The sequence below is a fragment of the Notothenia rossii genome (genome assembly GCF_949606895.1).
Source record: "Notothenia rossii genome assembly, chromosome: 4".
NCBI classification, from domain to species: Eukaryota; Metazoa; Chordata; class Actinopteri; order Perciformes; family Nototheniidae; genus Notothenia; species Notothenia rossii.
Genome location: NC_136902.1, coordinates 31,229,644 through 31,247,015, shown reverse-complemented (window position 1 = coordinate 31,247,015; position 17,372 = coordinate 31,229,644). Strand labels below are relative to the sequence as shown.

The window sequence follows — 17,372 nt, the reverse complement described above, 5'->3', positions numbered from 1 at the left end:
CTTCATCAATTGTATTGGTAATCCTGCGATCAATTAGCCCCTACATTTTTTACCTCAAAATTAATAGTTTTGTATACAATCAATGGCTTGTTCACATCCCTTTTGATGCATTGCCCAGTCAAACTTTGTTGCAACCCGTTACAAAAAGTGTGTCCAACGGTATCATATCATAATTAACCAAAAACAAGACACCATTGTAATTAACTAGAATTATCTAAAGTAATCTATGCAAAACATCTCCTTTGTCCCATTAAGTCTGTCACCGTCTAATAACATAACCCCCCCCCCCCCCCCTCTCGTGGTGTTTGACAGCCATGTCTGGTCGTTCTAAACCTTGTCAGAAAAGCCTCCTCCATTCTCTCTACTGTGTCTCCCAGAGAAAAGTCATCTTTTTCATCTCTCCGTCTCGACATCCCTGGGTTTAGTGTGTAATCCCTGCCTCGGAGGCAGAGAGACTCCACCGGGGCTGAGGCAGCTGCAGCATTCTCTCTCAAACATTAGACTCACAAATCAACCGTCGGACGGTCCCCAAGGCCTCATCGCACGAAAAATAAGAAAACAGTGAAACGCTCAGAAGCACACGATGAAGTATGAGCACTGCTCAGTACACCTGGACCGCTGACTGTTCCTGAAATGAGGACAGTTGTTGTCCTGGGACCTCTCAGGATGTACAACCTTTTTTTTCTTCCAGACGACACATCTTTTAGTATACATTTTGTTACAAGGGATGGACAGACTAAAGACTGTCTAGACTACAGTGAAAGGATGTTTGAAAATGGTTCTTTAATGGTTCTCTTTTATACTACAAAGAATAGCTTTATTTTGCCGTCATTCTTAAGTGGGTACAATGAGATCTACTGAAAAGCTTTCTTGAAGTTACAACATCTCTTGACTTCTTCTTTGGAAGTATTCAAATGGGGAAAGGAGAGATTATTGGTTGAGTTTACCTCTAAGGAACAAGTGAACCGGGCGGACTGCAGCCCCAAATCGCCATCTTAAATTGGATCACATACAAATGGGGAACGCAACAGAGACACACATTATGCTCATTTTCAGGTCCATATTTGTATTTTCTGTCTCTACAAAAAGCTCTTTCTTGTTCTCATACTGCCTGTGCTGCGGCACCTCTTTTCACCCTGTCTGGTTGTGATTGGCAAAACATTTCAAGATATCCAAAACCCTTGGCCTATAACGTACAATGTGTTGGGGTGCTAACCAATAGAAACGCAATTTGTACATGGTGATGTTACGGAAGTTAGCAAAGGAGTCCAATGGAGGTGTTTCAGTCAGGGGGGGGGGAGTGTGTAGGAGAGAAATTCCCTCTGGAGCGAACTCTGGGATTTGACCCTTTGCAGACCATTTACATGCACAGAAACCTTTATAACACACTACAGGAAAGCATAAAAGGGCCTCTTTAAGCTGCTTTTGAAATGATTCTACATTGTAACACCATTTTCTCCTTATGTTTGGCATTCAAGTAACCTCCATTCTCGACCAGAAAGCCTTCCCAAACCATGCATTTCATTATTAACCTCACATCTATCTTCCATTCTCTTGTGTTTCATGCTTCAACAATGTTCTCTGTGACCTCAACAGCCACGCCCCCATGTGACAAGCCAACTAATACTCCGCCTTTTGTTTGTCTTTCAGAGTACGCAGAGAGCATCGGAGACGGGAAGAGTGAGGAGTTCAAAGAGGCTGAGCGCAAGAGGATCATGGACCTTGTGGAGAACTTCTGATCGCACACACTCAAGCAAACACAGTGAATTCCAACCTTTAAGAACATTTAAACCCTGCTGGTCTGATCTGGGACTGATGGTGACTTCCTTTTTTTCTTTGACATACTAAACTAAAGCCCTTGGGTATGTTTACATGCACTGCAATCATGCTAGTTTGTTAACAGCTAACTGGATCAATTTCCATGAAATACATCAAATTCATCTTTATCTGCCAGAGAATTGGTTACGATGATGTGATTGCTGTGCACGTAAAGCTGCTCAGTGTGGGAACAGCAGGATTGGAGTCTGAAGAGCACAAGACTGTATCTTTATCTGAAACCCACGGCGAACACGAGATGTACTCGGAGCCGCAGCGCTGTTTATTTTCTGTCCCGTGGTGTTGAACACCGCGGAATAATTAACGGGCCGTTTGCACAGATCTGCAAACCTAATATATCCATCTCTCGGCTCCCCTGCTTTACCTCGTTTGTTTTGGGATTTACGTGTAAAATATTTTCTAATAAAACATTGGGTAATAAAATCCTGATTGCTTGTTTGGTTTGTTTGATTAATGTCACACTTTACTGACTCAGATTGGCACCGATGAATGTCTGTGCACGATTTTCATTACGCCTGAGCTTGGTTAGTGTTGCATGGAGGCACAGATGGAGACGACAAACTTATATCTGCAGAGAGAGATTTTTCATTTGTCTGAAGCCACCCACTGCTGGATCTTAGCAGCCTCTCAGCCCACTGCTGTCTCTCTTTGTGACACCGCTCTCACATCAGTGTGGAGGTGTATTATGGAAGAGCTCTACACACAACAAACCTACCGTGTTATTCTCCCTGTCGGTGCAGCAGCTCTGTCTGAGTAGTTTTGCTTTCTTTGTGCGTAGGAGCAAATAATTGTTCCCCATTTTTTTTGTGCATTTGTTTGTGTGTGTGAAAGAGAAAGCTGACCAACTTAAACTCCACTATTTTTAGACTGATATTGATCAATTTGTAATTTCCGTGGCAAGCATTAGTGTCACAGAAATTGCACTTTAGGGACTAAAACATCCTTGTAAATATATGTTACATACACATGTTACACCCAGCTTTAACATTAGATAAGTCTTTCACCTAGTGTAAGGAAGCAGCCACTGATGCAGCCCCAGTGGAGGGAAAGGCTGTTTGCTACTGGTCAAAATCATAATACTTGTGGCGCTAATTGGTCTTACACCAAAAGGAAATAAAACATGACTAACTCAAAATCAAGATGTTGGTGCAGCAGGTAGCTAATATTACGCATTATAAAGTCAATTCTCCAATTGTTTGCAGAATTTACATTGTAAAGCTAATAACACCTTTTCTTAGAATGCAACTCTTAACTTTCTCTCACATAAAACTAAAAGCAGTATGACTACAATGTCCGGCAGTGGAAAAAAAAAACAATTAACTCGGTATGTTCCGTGACTTTTGGATTACCCCTATGGTGGCCAACAGGTGCAAACTACAACAGCCCATAAAACTTTACATTATGAGAAAAAAACTATGCAAATAAATCGCATAACACAAATGTGCGAAAACACATGCAAATGAAGAAACATCTTCTGTTGGCAACTGTAGCCTGTTTCATAATTGGAAGTGTTTTGTCAGTATATTTGAAATGACTAGGTTAGCTATGTTAGCTAGCCAGCTTACAGCAGATCTGCAATAATATCATAATGACTCATGCGATCCCATTTTTTAAATAAGCCAAACTTACAGTTGGCCGACTTTATGATCTGGAACGCAAAGAAGCGATTTTGTCCCAGCGGTGTGCATCACTTTTTAGTGTCCCCCATTTTATTTATTTTTGAGCTTCTTGCAGCATGTTTTATTTTAAGCTTTTTGTTTTTGTAGTGTTTCAAGTTGGTGAAGATCTTATCATTTTCATGTGGTTTGGCATATTTTTGTTACTATCTTGTTACTATCTTTCTTTCTTGTTTCTCCAAATGGAAATGTTTTAGGTTGGAGCATTTGCACCTGTGGGCCACCATATACCTCAATATCAAATGTGATGCAAACAAATAAAGGAGAAAAAAACCATCAATAAGATGTTTTTTACTTAAGTGTATTATGTAAGACAACAGAACAACCTTGGAAAAGAAGAAACAAAGACATTTAGTAATAAAATGTGTTATCTGAAATTATAGGCAGAATAGTGTAGTTTACAAATGCTGTTTTAGTTCAATAGATATTTAAAAGCAAATAGTTGTTTTTAATGAAACAAGTGTCAACATACTTCATTAAAAATATATATATTTAAAACAAAGAATGAAAGTAGCTTATGACCCCAAAAAGGGAAATTCATGCTGTACGTATTCCTTTAATTTATATGAATATTTATTTTAAAAAGTCTTGCAACATTGTTAATCTGCTAGTAATCCTTTTTTCTTAGGCATGTGACTGTTATCTGATTATACTTATTTTTTCTTTTGACATTATTCGACCAATCAGTGCATTTATTGTAGAGACATAGGGGATGACATGCAGCAAATGGTCCCAGAGGTTGAATTAGAACCCGGGTCCTCTGCATGTGGAACAAACCCCAGTACATGGGCCGTCAGCTCTATCATCTGAGCTATGATTCCCCTTATTTTAATGCAACTGTAGGCCGAATACAGTTTTTTTGTATCCTGATTACGTTATCCCACATGTATTCTGTTACTCCCCAAGCCTGGGATGTCTAATTTCTGTATCATCAATCCCTCATTTAGTGCAACATGCCACCACCCTTTCTGGATTGCTGACTATAATCCTTTAGGAGGAAACGGGGAGGGCCGTTTACCGACAGCTGTCCCATCTACCGACTTTCATAGTGTCTCTACAAACTGCAGTATCACTCAGTAACAAGATGGGTAAAGCGGCAGGGCCTCGTTTGCGTATTGTCAGAGGAGAGCCGGCCCCATGCATCTCTTATCAGTGATTATGACTGCGGCGTGTTTAACAGCGGTTGTACAGCAATTTCACAGCCGAGGGGAAGGAGAATAATTGTATTTTCCGAATGACTGAGTGCAAACACTGTGCACCGCTTTGCTTTTGGGCTCCTCTCTTTTTAGTAGTCCTACGAAAGAAGGTATTCTGTTATTGAGAGTAAGTACAGGGCATTGCAACTTAAAGATGTGGTGTATACAGGCCTTTAGGAACTGAAAATCAACAGGAACACCTTTTTCTTTGCTGAGGTACTGTGGAGCTTCCTTCATTGTTTACTCCCCTGATATTTGTTCTCCAAAAGGTCAACTCAGTGAAGAGTCCACCGTTTTTCAAAGGGGATTGCTAATTGCTGCTATTCCATTGCAATAACATGATGTTGTTCTATAATTGTGGTGTTATGAAAGATAGTGGTGCTTTTTCTGTAAAAGTGAGGGGAAACTCGCAAAAACCTCCAAGTTGAGAAAATGGTAGGAAAAAGAAAATTGCTCATTTAATACTAAATATATTTTTTTCTTTCCATAGTATTAAAACATTTTGACTTTCATTAAACATTTACCTGCTAAGGGAATATTTTGGATAATATGGTAATTACTTTAATTGATGATCTTGCTTCTTCTTCCACCACTGAGAACAGGTACAGTCCAGGGGCCTCATTAGGCGCGTTCACACCAAGTACTTTTCCCATAAAGGTTCCTGAGAACTCTTTAGTTCTCATGAACTAAGTACAGATCGCGTTCACACCGGAAATTAGTTCCTGGGGGTGGATTAGGCAAATTAAGCCTAATCCACCCCCTCACTTCTTCTTCTTCTGCTTTGGGTTTACTGGCAGGCCGCAAACAACTTCACGGCGTATACTGCAAGCCCCCAGGAAGTGCGCCGGATTTAGATGAAATATTCGTGGTGTCCAAACGACGGTACTACACTTCCGTTTGGTTGCCAGGCCCGGAAACACTTTTTCCCATTTACTTACATGGGGAAAGAGTGGTCTGTAAATCGTTGGATAATTTGTTTTAAACTAAATAAACTACCCTATGAACACTTGTATAGCCCTTATTAAATACATTCGTTCTTCAAGTTGTAAAAATGTGCAAATAACATTATTCTGAGAGTTATTCCCCTCTGCATTATGAACGCGCATCTAACCCACGTGACCGCGCCGCCCGGCACGTTCATGTTACGTATTCAGCATGGTCCCGACCAATAAGAGCACACTGTGCTCACAGGGAGGGTGGGGGCTGGAGCTATTTGAGCTACAACCATAGATATATATATAAACACGTTTATATATATGTATGGCTTATACATACGGTTACTTCTCAGGCATGCAGGGTAATCTGTGACGTTTCGCTCTCTCAAAAGTTGGGCCATTTTATCATCATGCGTGAATGAGCAACTCTCATAGGAATGAATGAGGCCCCGCCTCCCACGCTGTATCCAGTTCTGCCGCCCAAAATCCCCGGCCGGAAGTCCCCGGAGTTAGGGACTGGCTTCAGTAGAAGCTGCTGGGACTCCCAGCAGCTTCTACTGAAGCCTTCCGAGTAAACGGCCAGAACACCTACACCTCCTCATCTCCACCGCTCCCATGTTTTATTTTGTGTTGTCATAAGTTAGTCTCTCTGCGTTTCTGCGCTGGGCTAATGCTAATGCTAATAATGCAATGCGAGGATAATAAAATGGCGGCTTCACAAAAGTTTTTGGGAGTTTGACGGGGCGTGGTTTGCATTCCGCCCAGCCAATCAGACACAGGAACCTTTTTCTCCCACGAAAGTCCCTGCTCTCTAGCAGGGACTGAAAAGGGGGTAAAAATATGGGCTCTGAACAGTCTCATAATACACACATGCACATAGAAGGATTCACACTTGTATTTCCGAATCCACATTTGTGTTTTCAATGCACACACAAATGTGTTCCGTTTCATATACATGTCAATAAAATACAAACACAGAAAAAAGTTTTACATATGTATTTTTGATCCACACATATTTGTTTTCCGTTTAAATCCCCTGAACCTGCAAACACAAACCGCTTTCTGTGCACGGATCGCTGTGCATTCGTGTGTTTTTTTTTTAGACTCTCCTGATGCTCACCCTATAGAGAGGCGAAGTCACGCCCATCTACTTCCGGTCCATGGGACCCCGGAAGCGAAAAATTATACATTGAATTCAATGGAGAGAGAAAACTTATCTTTTGATCCCGTTTGAATTGTCCCACGAACTACACATATGATGTTTGTCAATCTTAAACAATCATTTCCATGTCAAAAAAGTCACATTTTGTCGTAAAACTGTTGAAATATAAGACTATGAAAAATACGCGACTACAAAGACTACAAATCCCAAATCCCATTCTGGGTCGCGCATGTGATGTCACAGGCGATAATGCTCCAAGTGGTTGCGACTCGTAATTAAAGCGAAGAAGAAGATTTCATAACTGATTTATTCCCTCCAATTAATATAAGAGATTGCTCCAATAAATTCACTTTTATAAGATGCCTGTGTGCTTTGTACCATGTTGTAATCACAAAAGTGATCATACCACTTGCTCGTTCTATCGCTTCCCCTCTTATGAAAGGACCAGGAGTCGCTGGATCAGACATATCAGGTAATATCATAGGTAATATACATGTTGTGCATTGAACATAGTCAAGTTAGCTACCTAGCTAGTAGCGACGAGTAGCGAGCACGTTAGTTAGCATTACATTACTTAGCCTTGTCATTTTTAGTAGCCTTACCATTAAGTTATTATTTTATTACATGAAGTACACCAAAATGTTAAACAGTAAGAGTAGTCATCATGGTAAGTATTTCGTGAAACATTTGAAGAGTGGCCTACTGCGCCCTCCACCGGGTGCTAAGGAAGCAGTTCAGGGAGAGTCGAAGGAAGGCAGGCAGGCAGGGAGCTTTGCATGACATTCTTCTGGACATGTGTCATTGTGATGACAGTGAGGGTGAGTCAATCTGTTGGTTGGAAAGACAGTAGTTGAGTGATTACTGAGAGAAAATTATTAAAATAGATAATTATTCAGTGTTGTTACTGACCTTTTTCTCTTTTATTTTCTTTACCTCACCTGTAACTGCTGAGACCCTGAGGAACATGCACACTGGACTGACCTGCTCTGGCAACCTGATTTCCACTGTACGTAATAGTATTTGGTTATGGTATATTATTTATATACATCAAAGGCACAATGCACCCCCCAGAGAGACACATGTATTGAGTGTGATATTTTGCATAGGTCATGTGAAATCATCTTTACATACTAGAAAACTGTAGGAGCGGCAACTTGTTTTGAAATTGAATTTTTAATATCCGATAATAAAGTTGATCTGTTTTCTTTATTCTTCTCTCTTCCCAGCTCCATCCATCACCGTTCTCTGTTCCTGCAGGTCCTGCTTGCTAATCAATGCTCATATTTTTTTACACAATTACAAATAAAGTCAATGTATTGTATGACATGAAGTTGTGCTTCATTCTGAGTCAATAATAAATTCATTCTGCCTTCAACTGCAAAATGATTGTGGACTGCACCGACATCCATGTAGCTGCCCCCCAGTAAGATGAACCAAGCAAAGCTGACACTCAACATACAGCTGTGCTCTTAAGTTGACATGAAGAATTTGTGAAATATTGGTAATTATTTGGAAAAAATGACTGACGATGCAGAAAACTTTTTTTATTTAGGAACAGTGGTCAGGTGAAGCATTTATCACTACATATGTGTCACACTTAAAAGGCCAAACACACTGGCCAAACACACCTCGTTTACAACTCCCCAGTTGACAGCCATGACTCCATCTAAATTGTACCCCCCAAGCACCCTCTTGATGAGGGACGCGCATGGAGTGGATGAAAGTCCCGACCTCAGCACAGCACCAAAATTGCTGGCTGTCAACCTGCCCTGCCTGTGTAACTGCCACTGAGGATTTGTCCGCTGTTCTACGGTGGCTGTCTGGATGGCAGCTTGCTGGTCTCTGCTCAGTCGCATTGAGGCAAGAATTGCCTCACGCCCCCGACCCCCACGCTCCTTCACCAGCTCCGGCACGTTGAAAATGGTCTGATGTTGAGGCTGCAGCTCTGGCTCAGGTGACAAAAGCCATGCCATGCCATGCCACGCTGCACCCCTCAGTGGAGACCTGAACAAGTCTACTTCCTCAGTGGCGATGTCTCTGGCCAGTGGGTTGTATGTCTCCTCTTGCTGTTGGTAGAGTTGAGACACCGGCTGGACTACTTTTGAAGTGCCAGGCTTCCTCCACTGGCACTCAATTTCTGTGGAGCTGATCTGCAACATGGCAAATATTGCCAATGCTGCAGCGTGGCTGCATTTGTACATCCCCCGTGCACAACCACAGACAGCGCTCTGCATCGCGCCATCCTCTCCCATGTCGATCTGTACAAATAAAGTAAGTACCATGTTTGTTAACATGCTATAATAGATTGAATGAGCAATACAAGGATGGTCCAGATCTGGGGGTGGGAGATTTTATTTTTTCCATAGTTTTGTCCTCTTGTCTGATTGTTGTTGTTTGTTTTTTCTGAATTTTTTGTAATTTGTGTTGTATTGGTTGTGATTGTACATTGTATTTTTTTAAATGTGTATTACATTTTTGAAAAACATTTGATCAACAAAAAAGGATTTGGTCAGGGTCTAGACTCAGTGTGTAGTTTATGAATTAATCAATGCTCTCTACATTAGGAAAACATACCAGTGTACCAGAGGGAGTCACACACAGCTGTGCCTAGATAACCAAACAAATTGACAAGATAACCAAAATCCTTGAATCTACACACAGAAAATAAACTCAAATGACACAACGAGATGTAAAAAGGAGATCACACATATAGTCGATATAAAACTGGCCGCTTCAATCTGAAGAGCAACTAAAACAAAACACGGGAGTGTACCTTGTTCTTGTGAACACTAATGTTATCCACAGCATACACACCCGTATACAGTACACCCGTTCTAGGTTCTGATTGGCTCTCTAGGTTGGCATTCTAGCTTCTGACTGGCTGTCCAGGTTGTCAATCACAGCCGTGGTTCATATTATGCTAGTCGACTCGTAACATCGCTAAACTTTTTTTCTTGACGGTTTTCTCAGTCAACTAATGCTATTGATAACAGTAACATACATTAACACAGCCCTGCACACTGCAGTCATTATAGGCCGGGTCTGTGGTTCATCATCTTCTTTTTCATTCTCCTCCTTATTGACTGACATTAACCTTAAACATTGCGCTCATATTACTCACCGAAACCTTGTAAAGCCGGTCCCGCATGCTGGCTCTTACAGAACCGACTAACTCCCCTTTCGTGTATGTACAGCTCTCAACGTGCCCAGACTTGTAGTGATTTTCACCTCGTTTTATACTTTTATTCTCATTCTGAAAGAATGAGGTGAAATGTTCCAACGTGACGGTCATCTTTGTGTTGGTGACGCGTATTGTGCGGGACCAGAGACATGTAGTTCACTGAGCGGCTTAACACAAAAAAATGTGTTACTTCACAGTTTTACGACACATTTAAAAAAATTTGACTTGCAAAATGTTCTTTTAAATTGACAAACATCATATGTGTCATTCGTGGCACAATTCAAACGGGATCAAAAGATACGTTTTCTCTCTCCATTGAATTCAATGTATAATTTTCCGCTTCCGGGGTCCCATGGAGGCTCCCGGAAGGGGAGGGACTTCGCCTCTCTATTCGTAATTTCTCTCATCTATAGCCAATCAGATGTCTCCTCCAGTCTAAGCCAATCACATGAGCGTGCCCCCACGAGGGTATGATTTCTTGCGTTCATGACACTTCATATACGCATTTTGCGCAGTCCGGTCAGCTCGCTAAACAGAGGGCGGAGCTTCAGGTGATCATGCAGAGCTGCGTGTCTCCGTCAGACTCAGCAGCTGATCTGATCTCTCTCTCGCGTCCGGTTATACTTCACTCGCGTTTATGTCCATATTGATCAGATCCAGCTCTCCGGATCGGCCTTTATAGAGAGCACCGATCAAACTATTTAGAGTGAATATTGGCCGATAATGACCGGCGGGGTCCCCCCCCCCCCCCCCCCCCACCGTTGACAGTTCACTGTCTAGCACTAGCTTCGTAGTGCACTGATCGATTAGGCTAAGCTAACCTGTAGCTACTCCCTCCACACTCACAACAACTTCATACAGACATAAATAAAGCAGCTGTATTCGCCATACAGGAAACACACATTTAAAACGGTTTTGCCTGACGTTTTTGTGTACACACAAGCATTCATCAATGGTTCGGAAAGTGGCGCTGTACCTTAATAATGTAAAGGCTTGTGTTTGCGTGCATTTCCTGTTCGGAAAGTGGCAATGTACTGAGAGTGGAGGTGTCCTGAGATTAGCGCCTGCAGGCAGGCTCCATGGACCTGTCAGCTCCGGACTGCGCAAAATGCGTACATGAAGCGCTACGTCATGAACGCAAGAAATCTACCCTCGTGGGGGCGCGCTCATGTGATTCGCTTAGAATTGAGGAGACATCTGATTGGCTATAGATAGAAAAAAATACAAGTATGAATCGGGTGAGCGTCAGGGGAGTTTCAAAAAACCCACACACGAATGCACAGCGATCCATGCACAGAAAGCGGTTTGTGTTTGCAGGTTCAGAGGTTTTAAACAGAAAACAAATATGTGTGGATCAAAAATACATATGTAAAACTTTTTTCTGTATTTGGATTTTATTTACATGTATATGAAACGGAACACATTTGTGTGTGCATTGAAAAACACAAGTGTGGATCCGAAAATACAGGTGTGAATCCTTTTGCGGATCATGAAATACAAGTGTGAATCCTTCTGTGTGCATGTGTGTATTATGAGACTGTTCTGAGCCCATACAAAAGGTTCTCTAGAACTAATTTAGTTCCTGGGACTTTTTGGCGTGAACGCAACTAAATCGTAGTTCTCAGGAACCTTTGTGGGAAAATTACTTGGTGTGAACGCGCCTATTTATAAAGCCTTGCGTAGGATTCACGTGGGAAGGTTGCTTACGTAGGACAAAACAAATAAATAGGCACAGACATTTTCCGATTTATAAAACACTGCGTACCGGCCTAGGACTTGCGTGCGGCACGTCCTACGCCGGTTTCCCTTTATAAATCACAATAGAGAGGCGAAGTCCCTCCCCTTCCGGGAGCCTCCATGGGACCCCGGAAGCGGAAAATTATACATAGAAGTCAATGGAGAGAGAAAAGTTATCTTTTGATCCCGTTTGAATTGTGCCACGAATGACACATATGATGTTTGTCAATCTTAAACAATCATTTCCATGCAAAAAAAGTAACAGTTTGTCGTAAAACTGCTGAAATATAAGACTATGAATAATACGCAACTAGAAAGACTACAAATCCCAAATGCATTCTGGGTCGCGTAAGTGATGTCATAGGCGATAATGCTCCAAGACTGGTTGTGACTCGCAAAGCAAAGAGGAAGAAGAAGACTGATTTATTCCCTCCAATAAATATAAGAGATTGCTCCAATAAATTCACTTTTACAAGATGCCTGTGTGCTTTGTACGAGGTTGTAATCACAAAAGAGATCATACCACTTGCTCGTTCTATCGCTTCCCGTCTGATGAAAGGACCAGGAGTCGTTGGACCAAACATATCAGGTAATATACATGTTTTGCATGGAACATAGTCAAGTTAGCTACCTAGCTAGTAGCGAGCATGTTAGTTAGCATTATATTACATTACTTAGCCTTGTCATTTGTATTAGCCTTAACATGAAGTAAACCAAAATGTTAAACAGTAAGAGTAGTCATGATGGTAAGTATTTTGTGAAACATTTGAAGAGTAGCCTATCGCCCCCTCCACCAGGTGCTAAGGGGGCGGGAGGTAGGCTAACCCCACATTAGTATCAGCGATCTTTTCTACTTAATGCTATCTGCACAAATGGTTAACATTGACCATTAAAAGATCAGGCAGTTCAGGGAGAGTCGAAGGAAGGAAGGCAGGCAGCTTTGCATGACATTCTTCTGGACGTGTTTCATTGTGATGATAGTGAGAGTGAGTCAATCTGTTTGTTGGAAAGACAGTAGTTGAGTGATTACTGAGAGAAAATTATTAAAAGAGATAATTATTCAGTGTTGTTACTTTAAAGTGTTGTTACTGACCTTTTTCTCTTTTATTTTCTTTACCTCACCTGTAACTGCTGAGACCCTGAGGAACAAGCACACTGGACTGACCTGCTCTGGCAACCTGATTTCCACTGTACGTAATAGTATTTGGTTATGGTATATTATTTATATACATCAAAGGCACAATGCACCCCCCAGAGACACACATGTATTGAGTGTGATATTTTGCATTGGTCATGTGAAATCATCTTTACATACTAGAAAACTGTAGGAGCGGCAACTTGTTTTGAAATTGAATTTTTAATATCCGATAATAAAGTTGATCTGTTTTCTTTATTCTTCTCTCTTCCCAGCTCCATCCATCACCATTCTCTGTTCCTGCAGGTCCTGCTTGCTAATCAATATTCATATTTTTTTACACAATTACAAATAAAGTCAATGTATTGTATGACATGAAGTTGTGCTTCATTCTGAGTCAATAATAAATTCATTCTGCTTTCAGCTGCAAAATTATTGTGGACTGCACTGACATCCATGTAGCTGCCCCCCAGTAAGATGAACCAAGCAAAGTTGACATACTCAACATACAGCTGTACTCTTAAGTTTACATGAAGAATTTGTGAAATATTGGTAATAACAGGTTTAAATGATTATTAGTAATTAATTATATAATTTTCTCATCGTAGATGAGCAGACAGGGAGCAGATGAGAAAAGCAGAATATGCAGCTGCCATTTTCCACATGGAAAAGAGAAAGGGCCAAGTGTATTTGAGTGGACAAAAGAGAAATCCCAAATACGAAAAATAAAATTATACAATTTACAGATATGTATACAAATAAATATATATCCTATATACACTATCATGTATAATGATGTTGTATGATGTAGAAGGAAGTGTGGTAGATAACAAGTAAATATAGAGTTACATACAGATCCATGTTACAGCAAAAGATGGAATAACTAAGAAGCACGCAGTATAATAATAATTACACGCAACAATTAAATAACTGCTCAGCATCTCCACCACAATCCCAATCTGCTGTGTCCTGTTTTCCTCCCCTCTGCATAACACCCCATCACACATACGAAACACAACGCAGAGTCCGAGGGTGTTAAGAGTATGTTTATTTAAATGTCCTCCTCTCTACTGGCCAACACAGGGAGCATATGCTGGGTGTAGAATTGTTCCAGGAGGAGGAGATTTCCATGCCATGCAGGGTCTTTGGGGATGGGGAGGATGATCGCCTCCATCGTGGTCCACAGCAGCAGAGACTCCGGTCTGTGATGTGCAGCTGTTATATAATATACAATACATTTTTTTGAAAAACATTTGATCAAAAAATAAAGATTTGGTCAGGATCTAGAGTCAGTGTGTAGTTTATTAATTAATCAATGCTCTCTACATTAGGAAAACACATACCAGTGTACCAGAGGGAGTCACACACAGCTGTGCCTAGATAACCAAACAAATTGACAACAGGGATGCAAACTCATCAGGTATGAAAAAGGTGACAAGGATCCGAGCCCCCTGACCCCACAGAATATCGGCTTTAAAATTAGGAATAACAGGATTTTAGCAGTCAGAACAACTAAAGCAGCAGTGTTAATATTAACAGAAACGCCATAGAGTCACATCTAATAGAAATATATAAAAAGCATTTATTTTAATTGTGTAGCAGTCAGTTTATAATTTTGGCAGCACTGTTGAGCATTTTGAAAATGTATTTTCATGCCTCTGTGCAAGGCTTAGTCTTTCTATCTTTATAGCCACTGGTGTAAAGTAACCAAGTTCATAAACTCAACAAGTACTATACTTGGGCACAATTTTGAGATACTTGTACTTTACTTAAGTATTTCAATGTTTTGCTACTTTGTACTTCTACTCCACTACAGTTCAGAGGTAAATGGTGTACTTTTACTCCACTACATGTATGTAATACCTTTAGTTACTTTACAGATGTGGATGAATGATGTGAAATATAATCAAGTGTTAAATCAGACTTTAGTTCCACCTGGAGTAAATCCAAAAGCTACCCTGCCTGCAGTATACAAAGTCATTCAAACTAGCTGCACCTTTACCAGCTTTGATAACACTTTAATGATCAGTCATTATAAAACATATCATATTATTCTGAAATGGACCAATCTGCAAAATGACTACTTTTACTGTCGCTACTTTCACTATATTTTGATAATAATAATTTTCTACTTTTACTTGAGGAACATTTGGAATGCAGGACTTTTACTGTAACAGAGTATTCCTACACTCTGGTACTTCTACTTTTACTCAAGTACAAGAACTGAGTACTTCTACTTTTAATCAATTTCAAGATATATACTTATACCACCTCTGTTTATAGCCTATGAAAAAAACGATTAGAAAACGAAGGCTAAAGCTAACGTTAGCAGATAGTGACAATGTATGCTAGTTAGCTAGCTCAACGATAATATTGCGACGGGGAAAAAAAACTTTTCAGTGCATATCACGCTCTGCCGCTCCGACAGGGAGCTCTACTCTGAACACCTGAACGGCCCGTTCTAACAGCTGTTCACCAGCGTTCCAGTCTGTGCCACAGTGACTCCGGACGCACAGTTAATATTAACGAACGCACCGTAGGTAATGTAGCTGCTGAAGCTAGACCATCATCGCCGAGCAGCAGAGGCTTATTATACATCATGAGCAGAGCCGACAGGCAGGAAGACTCGAGCACACAGCTCGCGCTTCATTATAATATATAAAAAAAAGCTCGCGGCCGCACATTAATCCGGGTCCCAGACCCCCTCCCATACCCCAAAAATATTTTTATTGCAGATCTACAGGAATCATAAAAACGACCTATTTTGGATTCAAAACGGAGAATTTCGCCGAAAGGTGACAAGTTTGCATCCCTGGACAAGATAACCAAAATCCTTGAATCTACACACAGCAAATAAACTCAAATGACACAACGAGATGTAAAAAGGAGATCACACATATAGTCGATATAGAACTGGCCGCTTCAATCTGAAGAGCAACTAAAACAAAACACGGGAGTGTATCTTGTTCTTGTGAACACTAATGTTATCCACAGCATACACAGACACCACAAAGTTCTTAAGGAGAAAACTAGTTGCTAAAACAAAACACGTTAGTGTACCTTGTTAGCTAGCTGACATTAACCTTAGACATTGCACTCATATTACTCACTGAAACCTTGTAAAGCCGGTCCCGCATGCTGGCTCTTACAGAACCGCTCCCTTTCGTGTATGTACAGCTCTCAACATGCCCAGACTTGTAGTGATTTTCACCTCTTTTTATACTTTTTCGCCTCATTCTGAAAGAAACAGGTGAAATTTACTAACGTGACAGCCATCTTTGTGATGGTGACGCGTATTGTGCGAGACCAGAGACCTGTAGTTCACTGAGCGGTTTCACACAAAAAAAATTGTAACTTCACAGTTTTACGACACATTTTTATTTTTTTGACTTGCAAAATGTTCTTTTAATTTGACAAACATCATATGTGTCATTCGTGGCACAATTCAAACGGGATCGAAAGATGACTTTTCTCTCTCCATTGACGTCAATGTATAATTTTCCGCTTCCGGGGTCCCATGGGTCGGAAGTAGATGGGCGGGACTTCGCCTCTCTATCAACTGGCGCAGCTTTTTCGGGCTTCACGTAACGCCCATATTTGCCTCAAAGAAACACCCCGTATTAATATTCATTTTGACTGACTGCATGAAGAAGATCGCAGGAAATGAAGACAGAACAGCTAAAAAAAGACATCTCACACCGTGTCAGATGTTGGTTATTTTGGGGAGGTTGAGATCATTCATATTGTTTGGTGGATGCAGTTTGAACCAGAGTAGCAGCATGAAGGTTGGACATACAACATAAATAAATAAATAAATGGTCCCGAAAAAGGATAATGACAAAAAAATACACACAGCCTAACCTTCCTCAGGCAGCGTGTCAGTGTGTTTGTACCGGGGACAGGAGCCCCCCCCCCCTTGATGAGAAACTCTAAAAAATGATCGGGGAATCCCTCCGGAGTAGAGTCTTGACGACTGGATCTGAATTATGTTTTTGTATTTGGTGGTTTGTGTGTGTGTGTGTGTGTGTGTGTGTGTGTGTGTGTGTGTGTGTGTGTGTGTGTGTGTGTGTGTGTGTGTGTGTGTGTGTGTGTGTGTGTGCGTGCGTGCGTGCGTGCGTGTGTGTGTGTGTGTGTGTGTGTGTGTGTGTGTGTGTGTGTGTGTGTGTGTGTGTGTGTGTGTGTGTGTGTGTGTGTGTCGCCCGCAGCAACTCTATATCCACCAACTAAAGGAAATACAACTAATGTGTTGTGTTATATTAGCTGTACAATTTACCACACATGGTGTTCTTAGTTTCCATACCTCCTGTGTTTTACGAGCGACTTATCAAGTCTTGGCAAACGGCATAAAACACGATTAAACGTGATAGTATATAAAACCATGCTCGTATCTACAACCTATAGAAATGCAAAACGTCGTCAGTTTAGACGTAATTCTGTCCTTCTGCTTACCACATCATTTATGAGAAAACACTTCATAACATTAACACAATATATTCGAGGTGGTTTTAAATAAC

The 17,372-nt window shown here is 41.0% G+C and overlaps 1 protein-coding gene and 2 long non-coding RNA genes across 3 annotated transcripts in view; 2 read left to right on the top strand and 1 right to left on the bottom strand.

Moving 5' to 3' along the window:
• Nucleotides 1-2,265, top strand: part of ctnnbl1 (catenin, beta like 1) — a 70,780-nt gene extending 68,515 nt beyond the window's left edge. The window contains exon 16 of the mRNA XM_079676970.1: nucleotides 1,651-2,265. Within this exon, the coding sequence (XP_079533096.1) occupies nucleotides 1,651-1,739 (89 nt within the window). The 3' untranslated portion in view covers nucleotides 1,740-2,265. The remainder of the gene's footprint in view (nucleotides 1-1,650) is intronic.
• A 9,648-nt stretch (nucleotides 2,266-11,913) lies between these two features.
• Nucleotides 11,914-13,233, top strand: LOC307034728. Its single transcript, XR_013806973.1, has 2 exons — nucleotides 11,914-12,913; nucleotides 13,134-13,233. It is a non-coding gene; the product is annotated as an uncharacterized lncRNA (long non-coding RNA).
• Nucleotides 13,234-13,886: 653 nt separating this feature from the next.
• Nucleotides 13,887-16,300, bottom strand: LOC307034727. Its single transcript, XR_013806972.1, has 2 exons — nucleotides 15,969-16,300; nucleotides 13,887-14,073 (listed from the first exon to the last, which is right to left on the bottom strand). It is a non-coding gene; the product is annotated as an uncharacterized lncRNA (long non-coding RNA).
• Between the last annotated feature and the right edge of the window lie 1,072 nt (nucleotides 16,301-17,372).